Here is a 12,530-nt window from a genome sequence, read left to right as displayed (position 1 = left end):
AAGGTCCGGTTATCATCAGCTCCGAGTCCGGGAAGAAGATATTCCTAAAACTGCTTTCCGAACTCGATATGGTCATTTTGAATTCGTTGTTATGCCCTTCGGTCTGACAAATGCTCCTGCAGCATTTATGGATCTCATGAATCGATTCTGCCGCCCATTCCTCGATAATTTTGTAATCGTTTTCATTGATGGCATACTCATATACTCTCGAAGTAAGGAGGAGCTCGGTCAGCATCTACGTCAGATCATGGAAACTCTTAGAGCTGAAAAGCTATATGTAAAACTCTCCAAATGCGAGTTCTGGATTCGCAGTGTGAATTTCTTAGGTCATGTAGTCAGTGAGGAAGGAATTCATGTGGATCCTTCCAAGATCAAAGCTATTGAAGGCGGGGCAATTCCGAACACGCCAACGGAGATCAGGAAATTCTTGGGCCTTGTTGGTTACTATAGAAGGTCCATTCAGAATGTCTCCAAGATTGCCAAGCCCCTGACCACTCTAACCAAAAAGGCATACCCTTCAACTGGACTGACAAGCAAGAAGCCGCTTTTCAAACCCTGAAGCGAGCCCTCTATAGTGCTCCGGTGTTATCTTTACCAGAGGGAAGGGAAGATTTCGTAGTATATTGTGATGCTTCAAATCAGGGGTTAGGATGTGTTTATATGCAGCGCAGAAAAGTGATAGCTTACGCGTCTAGACAATTGAAGACACACGAGGTAAATTACATCACCCATGATCTCGAGCTGGGAGTTGTGGTCTTCTCCCTGAAGATTTGGAGGCACTACCTCTATGGTACAAAGTACACCATCTTCACGGACCACAAAATCCTCCAGCACATTATAAATCGAAAAGGAGTTAAACATGAGGCAGCGAATGTGGATTGAGCTGCTAAATGACTATGAATGCGAGATCAAGTATCATCCAATCAAGGCTAATGTGGTGGTCGATGCCCTGTGCAGGAACGAATACACGAGTCAACAAACGAAGACCCTAACATTAACCATCCAATCCCACTTGTCCACGCAAATCAGGGATGCTCAATTGGAGGCCCTAAAGTCAGAAAACATTGCGACCGAAGCGTTACGTGGGATGGACAAGAATCTCGAAATCAAAAAGGTTGAAGCTTATTACCTCATGAACCGAATCTGGATCCCAAAGTTTGGAGGGTTCAGAGACATGGTCATGAACGAAGCACACAAGATAAGATATTCAGTCCATCCCAGTGCTGATAAAATGTACTTGCATCTGAAGCAACAATATTGTTGGCCAAACATGAAAGTAGAAATTGCCACTTATGTGAGCAAGTGCCTCACTTGTGCCAAGGTTAAAGTGGAATATTAGAAGCCCTCGGGATTACTGCAACAACCCGAGATCCCCGAGTGGAAATGGGAAAGTATTACGATGGATTTCATAACCAAATTACCTAAGAGAGCAGACGGGTTGGATGCTATCTGGGTGATTGTTGATAAGTTAACCAAATCCGCCCATTTCCTGCCAATAAAGGAGACGTACAAAATGGAGAAGCTAACACGAATCTATATAAAGGACGTGGTGAGATTGCATGGGGTACCAATATCTATTATCTCCGATCGAGATAGTAGATTTATGATATGTGCATATTTAGTTATATATTTTGTGTAGAATCTTAATAGTTTTTGGCTATTTTATTTCAATTAATGAACAAAAGGTACTTAATTATGTTTGAATTGTATTTTCAGCCTAAAAGATATGATCGGAAGCAAAAGGAAGCAGGAATAGCAATCGGAAGCTCGGGAATTGAAGAGAGAAGAAAAAGAGTAAAAAACGTGAAGAACGCGGCGAGTCAGACACCTACTCGACGAGTAGACACGAACATTCGCGAACCATCAAGTACCTTACCGCGCACAGATTTTAAGTGAGGGACTCGGCGAGTCAGTCATGGACTCGACGAGTCGCCCCTGTTTTCAGAAAACTATATAAAGGGCATAAACTCACGAGACAAGGACTTCTCTCTGGAACCCTTGGAGACTGAATTGCGATTGAGAGTACTACTGGAGCTCTGGAAATCGAGGATCAACTTTAGCATTCAATTTTGAGGAGATCGAATGGCACAAATACATTCTCTTTTCTTAATCTAGTGTTTACATTATGTTTAAGTCATTAGGTTTAGTTTGTGAGATATTTCCCGCTATGAATATGAGCTAAAAACTCTTTGCTTCTGTTTAGGGTAGAAAAACTTATAACTATGGTTTGAGTTTTATGGCTTGGATTATTTAATTCGGTGAATTTTGTTTTGTTAAGCTTGTTAAAGATCCTCATGTGTTGACAATAACTATTTTCTGTTAATTATCAAGTCTATTAAGTTGCATGAACATCTCGTAATTGCTTGTCTCATATAATTTATGTGAAAACAATATTATATGCCTAGGAATAGTGAACATGAAACTAGGGGTTAATTAGAAAATAGGTAAGTCAATGTGTGAGCTTGTATGACGAACAACCATACAAGAAGTCAATTGAATTAGTAATTTAATTAGCTAACTACAAGTCTTACTTAACACGAATCAATAAACTAGGAAATTCATTAGTTTAACCAATTCGCCACTGTTTGAATTGATCTGTTTTCTAAGGATTAGTAATAGTGAACATGAACCTAATCACATTAATCGGTAGCCAATGACAAATTAATCCAATGCACTTGCCATAAATTCAACCATAGAAATAAGTGAATCGAACCTGAACAGAAGTATCCTTTATTATTGAATTTAGTTGATTTTTATTTGCCTTAGTTGTTAATTGTTTTGTTTGAGTGTTAGTTAAGTGCTTAAGTTTCTAGTCTTGCAAAACTAGAGAAAACCTCTTTTCTTTTATTATTTGGTTTTAGATAATTCTAGTAGTTAGTTTAATTACCATTCCCTGAGTTCGATACCCTACTTGCTTAATTATACCACCAATAGACAGGTACACTGCCTTTAGTGTGTCTAAATTATATTTAAAAAGTAGGACTAAAACTAGTACGTTTAACACACATCAAATTTTTGGCGCCGTTGCCGGGGAACGGTTCTAAAATAAATTTTAATTGCTAGTGTTATCGATCCTTTGTGTGAGATCTATCTTGCAAAAAGTTATTGTTTTAGTAAATTAGTTTTTAGGTTTGATTTTTAGTTTTTTTTTTTCTGTTTTTAGGATTTTTGATCTAATTTTTTCTGTTTTACCTCTGACTCGTCGAGTCCAGCCGCAGCTACTCGACGAGTCCATCGCAATATTTCAGTTTTGTTTTTAGTTTAGTTTTGTTCTTTTTACGCGTGTTTTTCGGTTCATTTCAGGTATTTTATGACCCGAGGATCGAACTCATCTTTGGTACCACCTCTTGAAAATCCGGAATCAACTTTAAGGAAGGACAAGGAGAAGACCGTTGAAGAGACTTACCCGCCAAAGAAATCACCTTTCAAGGACCTTAAATCGATCTTTGGAAAGAAGAAAAGAAAGAAAGTGGGTGAGTCTAGCAGCCAAAAGAGCAAAGAAAACTAGATAGAAGGCTTTGGATATAACCCCAATCCAAAAGAAACCGAATACGAAACCGAAACAGAAACCGAAGAAGAAAGCGGCCTAAAAGGCGAACCCGATAACGCCATGGTGAAGGAAACCCAAAACCAATTATCTTATAATTGCAATTCCAGTCCCCTAAGTTTAATTAATCACTTTTGACCACAAAATTAATTCATCCTATCAACTGCTATGGTGAAGGAAACCCAAAAGGACCATGCTCATAGTCGGGTCAAGTACATACCAAAATAGTTATGGGCTTAGACACCTAATCCAGCAGTCTCCCACTTGGATAAGTCTAATAACTATTTTGCAAGTACGACTTCAGAACCTGATCAGCAATCGTAGCTTTCAAAAGCCGCTGTCAACTCTGATATTATCAGTAACGCGTCCTTCAGATAAGGGATCATATATTCCTCCATTCTAGATATCGTATAGACATGAGACATGGATTATAATCATTTTCTCAATCTATGTGTTGTTTTCCGATTTCCGATTTATGGCGACTGACAACAAACTACAATAGAACACATCAACTTAGTCCCGGCTAGGCCAAGCGCTTAGGGTGTCATCACTAAATCGTCGAGGGGCCCATAAATATCGCTTTTATCCCACTTTGAGTAAAAGGAACGGATAAACTTCGACTCAAATCCTCGCTTGTACCTACTCATCAAATCACACACAACAATATGTTTTATAACACCAAGTTACTGGTGCGTTTACATATTATCAATGTGCAACCGACTTGTAAATTACAACTCACATGTCTCCGTTTCAAGCATATAAGATATTATCGTCTCACTAATCACTCGTGATAAAATCCAGGAAGTGATTCAAGTGAGCGTGGGTTTAATCCAATACTCAAATCTTATTTCAGGACTACTCATGAACACTACAACAGACTTTTGCTATGTCTATACGCTTTAGACAATCTACATTCGGATTCATGAAGGTCTAGCTTCAATACCTACTTCCAAAGTATTAAACGATTGTGGATGGTTCGAATATTCTTATTATTCGGGAAGTCAAAACATGCGAAGTGAAACACAAGAATAATCGAATCCAATATGGTCTCAAACTTTTGATTATAAATAAAACACCTTTTATTTAGTCACCATATCAATTACATATTATTCATTGTATAATGTTTCGAATAATCAACTTATCACTTGAATTGAAACAATAGTTATCCCATGCTCCAAGCATGCACACTATGTTTACCTATGGTCCGTACATTGTGAGATAGATCAATTGAGCACATTTCCAATGATACTCATTTCACAATTCCCAATCCTTATCACAAGTGTAAAAATACCAAATTCTTGCCATTATTAGAATATGTTAGATTCAAACATTTTACGTAATGATCCTTTTGTAATGTCAAAGCACCAAAGTCACCAAGACTTTGCCAATGAAATTACAATGTACTCTATGAAGTCTCACATTCAAAGTACATTCCTTTGAAAATCCTTCTTTGATAAAAGTTTCTAATCTACATAGATTCTTAATATCCAACTCCCTTTATGGAAACATTTCCATATTTGCCATATGACAACTCATTCTAAATAGAATCCAATCTATTCATAATAATGTCGATATGGTCCATCCATTACAATACTTCCAACTGCCCACAAGTGACCAATCCTTGGCGAACCTTAGATTGTCTTTGACAGTTGTTTAATTATTTTTGGTCATATCCGGCTCTGGTCCTTTTTCCCTCTTAATGCCCTAGGCATTCGGAAAATCGAAACGAACGAATATTACAGCATATGCAATCGATCATATACCCGAAGCATATGGGATACGATACATAATGTCTTACATAAAGACATGACACTTTACCAGTCTCTTGCTATAATATTGCCATATATAGAATTTCCTTATGTTGAATCTTTTTAACATACCATTCATATATGTCCTTTGACTAAATTTGATTATAAGTTCCTCTCCCTTAATTGTAGCAAAACAACTTTTCAACCTCTGCAACTTTGCGAATTGAACCTTTTGTTTCTCTATAATTAATATTGCTAACTTGCAACATAATAATCATGCTCCCACTAACATGATAATTATGTCCTTACCAGCATAACGCTTATGCTCCTACTAGCTTTGACATGTATTTAGAAATTAGCTAGACTTCTAGAAATCAATACTTATTGACTTTCTTGCCAAAGTTCATATTTCTAATACGAGATGCTTTGATAAACCTTTATCCAAGCTTCTCAAACTCATACACCTTCCCTTATATAGCTCATATGTGTGTCTAAACCATTTTAGAACTTATAGCAATAAGTCTTAAATGTTCAAACTAATTGCCAAATCTCACAATTCGAACTATGAAGAGGGATGTCGTAATCATAATCAAATTTGAGAACGCAAATATCACAATTGCTATCTCCTTAAAATCTCTCTTAGTGAAAGCGTTTCCTCACAATCATTTTCATGAAGGTGAAAAACCTTATGACACTTAGATTTTATGGTGTATGTGTTCATATCTATGTGAATTTGTCATAACCATAATCATAAGACAAGGTTTGTGACAAATCTAAACTCATATGGACTGAACTTGTTCAATCTTTATTTCTTGCCTCATGGAAGCACGAGCGCCCACCATTGCTTCCAAGTTGTTAAGCAACTCACCTGTACAGATCAATGAACTTTCATTAATCAAGGTGCTTTACCTCTATGTATTCAAATGAGAACTCACAGAACTCACATGCATAGTTAACTTAACTAGAATGGCACAGAAAACAAGAATATGTCAACTAGAGATTGATCAATTCTTGAAGCTTTTCAAGATCATTAAGACTCCCACTGACCTCTTGACATATAAGATTCCCTTGTCAAGAAACATTTCTTGACAAACATATACTCAAGAGTTAGTGCGGATTCTTATCAAGACAACACTTCATACAATTGGTCTTAGTCGGTCTTTGTCTTATCCAAGACATCACAACTTACCAGTTTCAAATGTGTAGGAATAAGAAAACCTTTCCTACTCCACACTTGATGAGTGTTTTAAACTTTCTGAATGTGTGTCACTCAATATCATAATCTTGGAGTACGATTCTAAGACTTTATTTTGGAACGAAGTATGATTCTCCATTTGATTTAACCACTTCAACAATTCCTGATTCCTCTTCTTAGCCATACTAGTGCACTAAGATTTACTTAGAGGATCAATTGTGATATGGTTTCATAATCAATGGGACGATCATAAAACATGATACTAAAGTACTCTCCCATCTTTTCATATTGGAGAAACGTTTATCTTTCTGCCCAATTGATTCTTCTTATTCGTTCTGCCATTCATTGAAACTTTTCAATGATTCAGAATTACACTTAATCTTGTAAGCATAACCACATTTACTATACTTTTAGTAAATCATGAAGAATAATCTTATTGTTATTTGTGGTGGACTTGACCAGTGCATAACATTGCGTACCAGATCTCCTAGTCTTTCACTTGACTCACATACTTATGTGAACAAGGAATTAGTCTTAATTTCCTAAGTACCAAGATTTCCATACTTTACACGACTCAAATCATATGATTCCAAGCTTCTGTCCAATTGAAACTTGGGCGATGAGAATCTTTCCTTACTTAGAAAATTACGACACTACCATAAATAACATAACTAAGAATCACATCCACTTAATATTGCTTATAATAGAAACACACAAGCATCAATTTTCATAAATGACATTGCATGGAGATATAAATAAGACAAAACTCAAAATTTATTTTATTTATAAAAAAAGGTGCGGAAAACTTGTCCTTACAATGCAAATTCAAATGAAAACTATGCTATTACATATTCCTAAGCAATCTATGATAACTCTAAGCAGTAGCTCAAAAATCCGATCATTGAATCATGCGATCGAAATCCATTTCTTTGCGATCGGACTCAGCTTACTTCTTCCTTTAAGCTTCCTTTTCTTTTCTTCGATCCTACAACACATCAAAATGCAATCTTATCACATCATGTGTTAAGAATCTAAAACAGAAAACTTAATAGAGTTAGATAGTGGATTTTACCTGAAGCAGAGTCATACATCTTGAATCTCCCATCTTCGCGATCTCTCAGGTAAATCTGGCAGCTTCGCATCCAATGCCCCTTCTCTTGGCAATAGAAACAAATGGACTCTTTTGGAATGGTACACGAGACAATCTCAGACTTAGACTTTCTCTTCCTAGAGAAAACCTTTCTGGACTTCCAATGTTGCCATTGTCAATGTCCATGGAAGTTTGGGACATTGATTTACCAGACAGATTTGCTTGACCAGTGCGCCAAATTATCGTTGATTCAGCAGCAATAAGCAAATAGGTCAAATCAATGAGGGTCATGTCCTGGTCCATCATATAGTAATCTCTAATGAACTCACTATATGAGTCAGGAAGTGATTGAAGAACCCAGTCAACAACCAACTTCCTTGAGACTTCGACACCCAACTTTCCTAATTTGTCAAAATGCAACCTCATGTCCAAGACGTGAGCACATACAGACTTTCCATTTTCATGTCTTTTTGCCAATAGGGATTGCGTGATCTTTAACTTTTCAAGTCTTCGAACTTGTGGGTCAAGGAGAATAATTAGAGGAGCTAGAGGAAGTGAAGCATGATTTCCATTTCCACAATCCAATCATGGAACATCATCTTCATGTGGAAAACCTTTTCCAAGGGATGTGGGAAGACCATAGTTGTCATAACCAGACATCTACAAGGGGAGAAAATTCAAGTTAGTTGATTGAGTCCTTAATAAAACACCCAAATGAGATATTAAGGTTAGGACCCAACACAATATTTTACAACTTGGAAGAGGGATGCCGTAATCCAGTTGCATAATATTTGAAGGTAGGTAAATGACGATTTACCAATTTCCACCATGAAAAACGAAAAAGAATTTAGGTTTTAGATGAATTGAAACTCCTAGATCTTTTGAGATTCATTTAACTTTTCAATGGCATGTTTAATCTCGATTATGCCCTTCAAGTTTGTGACTGGGATGCCGAGGATCACAAACTAGGTGTGAATAACCATGCAAATATACTTGGTACCCTCAATGTCACTATCACCTAATCAATGTGTCGGTTAACCATACACGCTCCATTGATCTATGACAAACATCGAGTCACCCTCTACCATCCTTTCCAGTCCCAAATTAGTGTGCCGGTTAACCACACACGCTCCACTAATGTCTCGGAAAGGTGCAAAGTGTAATTTCATGGATTAGCATCAAATTCACATTTTTCCTAAGTAACTAAGATTTGGGAATTTATAAAAGGTTTAGTTACTTGTATTACATTATACTTATAATGGAAGGTTGTGTCCTATCCTACCCGTTCGGGTAACGACCCTCCACTAGTCAAGAGTGTGGTGGGTAAGAGTGGATACCCAATGGCGATCATTTTACAGGCCGCTTCCTTAAACACCCCTTATAGACCAGCTTCGTGAATGAGGCCTACTAATGGTAAGACTAACTCTTTACTCATACATATATAATATTAGACTTTTAATTTTATATAGTATAAGGGTGTATTTTACACTTTTAAAATACTAGGTGGTTTAATCTAATAAATTATACCTTTAATTTTATTAAATATAAACCATTACATTATGGATTTATTAACTCTCTTTTAATTACACACTTAATTAATTTAATAAAACCATAAGGGTGTAATTCGAACTTTTCAAAATACTAAGGTTTTAGAATTTAATATTTCAAAATTAAGACCTTTAATTAAACTTTAAATTCCAAAACTTGAGGACAAGTTTTGAAACTTTTCAAAACCTTCTAGATCAAATTACAAATAATTCAATAATCAAATAATTGGTGATTATCTAAATTTGACCTAATTCAATTTCCTTACAAGATAATTCAAATCAAAACTACAAATGATTAATCTTTATCTTATAAAACAAGTAATTATCTTAATTTTGACAATTATCCTTCAATTAGATGAGGATATTCATTACCATATTAAAAAAACGATTTTAATCAATTAAAACAACTTATGGTAATTATCCTAACCTAATTAAGGCCAAAAATCCAAAAAATCTGCCATCTGACCAGACAGCACGTCGTGGTGACTTTTACCACCTCGTGATGGCCCACCACCTCGTGGTGATTTTCACCACCTCGTGATTAATATGCAGAAAATAAAAACGAAAATTTTTCAGCTTTGAACAATTCACATTAGCATCAAATACATTAGATAAACAGCCTAGGCTCTGATACCACTGATAGGTTTTGAGCATAACATCAATCCTATGGTGCACATGCAAACCCTGAAGCTTTGGATCTAGTTTTTCTAATTGTACATGCAATAATCATCCAAAGCTCATAAACCCTAGATCTAGCATACTATAATCGAAATTACCATGTAATTAGGGTTTAGATCTTACCTTGATTGTTATGTAGCAATAACAATCACAAACCTTCTTGATCTTGACTCTTGAAAGCTTAGTACCGCAAGTGTTGCACCTCTAATGGAGTCACAACCACCATAAGCAACAAGATGACTTAGGAGAGGGAGGAGGAGGCACAAAACTCATCCAAGGCACTTTTGAGAAGCATAGGGCCGAATTTTTGGAGCCTTAGGGTTTCAGTCAAAACCCTAATTGGATTGCTTAGCCACCAAGTAGCCCTTTAGATCCTTCCAGAATCAAGGCCTGGACGATTTCTAAGTGGGCTTCCACCTTGAATTCGTCCACCTTATTCCTAAGGCATCTACAGCCCAAAACCAATTATCTTATAATTGCAATTCCAGTCCCCTAAGTTTAATTAATCTCTTTTGACCACAAAATTAATTCATCCTATCAGTTGCTTTGGTGAAGGAAACCCAAAAGGACCATGCTCATAATCGGGTCAAGTACATACCAAAATAGTTATGGGCTTAGACACCTAATCCAACAAGAGCAGCAATCATTGATGAGGAACGAGCAAGCTTCTATTCTTAACATTGAAAAACAGTTGGGCCAACTTGCACTACAAATCAATCAAAGAGCACCAGGTGACCTTCCAAGCAATACCGAGAAAAATCCGTGAGGTGCTCACATTAACATTGTGACGACTAGGAGTGGGAAGATAATTACTCCTTTGGCTCCTATCCAGAAAGAAGATCCTAAATTGGTGCAAGAGGAAGAGGCAGAAAACCAAAAATCGCAAAAACCCGATGCGACTCGCCGCGTTGCAGACATGGACTCGACGAGTCCCCCACCTGAACAGAAAAATAATCCTCCTATTAAACCATATTAGCCTCCACTGTCGTTTCTAGGTCGAGACAGACATGATAAGCATGATATTGATTATCAAAAGTTCCTGGAACACATAAAAGCCCTTCAAATTAATATGCCCTTCATCGAGGCGGTTGCACAAATGCCTAAGTATGCAAAATTCTTAAAGGAGCTTCTTACAAATAGAAAGAAGATGGAAGAGGTGAAGAAGGTGGTTCTCAATGAAAATTGTTCAGCAGCCATGTTGAACAAATTACCTAAGAAGAGGGGTGACCCGGGTAGTTTGACCTTGCCTTGCCAATTCGGAAATTTATCAACTATCCATGCATTTGCTGATTCGGGGGCAAGTGTTAACCTTATGTCATATTCATTCTTTAAGAAATTAGACCATCCGGAGCCAAGGCCAATTCGACTGACAATTCACTTAGCAAATAAAACAGTGACATTCCAAGGGGGATATGCGAGGATCTATTGGTGAAAGTTGATAAGTTTGTGTTCCCTGCGGACTTCATACTACTAGACATGGAAGCGGATCCTCAAGTCCCAATCATTCTTGGAAGACCTTTCCTAAATACCACAAGTGCTATAGTAGACATGCGAGATTCTAAACTTACCCTTCAGGTGGGAGACGAATCAGTTACATTTGGAGTTGATCAAGCCATGAAGCATGCAAGGTATAGTGATGACACGACATTTTCGGTTGATATGTTGGAAGAATTAATGGAAGAATGGGAAGAAGACAAGCCAAGCAAGTCTACAAGTGCCTTTGACGATGATTTTGATGCTGAAAGAGACCTGATGGAGATTGAGAGACTACTCGAAGAAGCTGAATATAATGAATTAATCAGAAGTGCTGAAAGCCCGACTCACCGAGTCGCAGTCACTGACTCGACGAGTCAATGTGAGAAATCGCGATCAGATGGGGATTTGGCCTGGACTCTACGATTCCCCTCACTGGACTCGACGTATTCAATGTACAAAACATGAAATCAGAGCCGAGAACTTTACCTGATCATTTGGAGTATGAATTTCTTGAAGAAGGTAAACAAAAACCTATAGTTATAGCTTCTGACCTCACCAAATCTGAAAAGGAAGAGTTAGTCCGAGTTTTAAAGAAGAGAAAGAATGACATTGCATGGAAAATCACCGATATTAAAGGGATAAGTTCTTCCTATTGCTCTCACAAGATCAAGATGGAAGAAGGAGCAAAGCCGGTAGTGCAACAACAAAGGCGGTTGAACCCGAACGTGCAAGAAGTGGTCAAGAAGGAGGTGGTCAAGCGTTTAGATGCGGAGATCATATATTCCATTTCCGATAGTTCATGGGTTAGTCCTATTCAAGTGGTTCCTAAGAAAGGAGGGATGACAGTAGTGACAAACGAGAAGAACGAGCTCATACCAACTCGAACGGTAACCGGTTGGCGAGTATGCATCGATTACCGAAAGCTAAACGATGCCACTCGTAAATACCACTTTCCCCTTCCTTTTATTGATCAAATGCTTGAACGATTATCTGGTCATAGCTATTACTGTTTCTCAGATGGATTTTCAGGTTACTTCCAAAATACCCATTGACCCAATTGACCAAGAAAAGACGACTTTCACTTGCCCAAGTGGGACTTTTGCCTATCGACGCATGCCTTTTGAGTTATGCAATGTACCCGCGACTTTTCGAAGATGCATGACGGCGATATTCCACGACATGGTGGAAAAGTTTATGGAAGTATTTATGGATGATTTTTCTATTTTTGGCTCTTCATTTCATGATTGTC

General features: G+C 37.4%; 1 protein-coding gene across 1 annotated transcript; it reads left to right on the top strand.

The window, feature by feature from the left end:
* Positions 1-10,874: 10,874 nt before the first annotated feature.
* LOC145121899 (uncharacterized) lies at positions 10,875-11,237 on the top strand. The gene has a single exon (XM_079057581.1). It carries the CDS (start codon positions 10,875-10,877, stop codon positions 11,235-11,237), a length of 363 nt encoding a protein of 120 aa, XP_078913707.1.
* The last annotated feature ends 1,293 nt before the right edge of the window (positions 11,238-12,530 follow it).

This window comes from Lactuca virosa, chromosome 6 (genome assembly GCF_052849685.1).
Source record: "Lactuca virosa cultivar CGN04683 chromosome 6, Lactuca_virosa_CGN04683_v6, whole genome shotgun sequence".
In the NCBI taxonomy this organism is placed as follows: domain Eukaryota; kingdom Viridiplantae; phylum Streptophyta; class Magnoliopsida; order Asterales; family Asteraceae; genus Lactuca; species Lactuca virosa.
The sequence above is the reverse complement of the archived record's forward strand: the minus strand, read 5'-3'. Positions and strand labels throughout refer to the sequence as shown.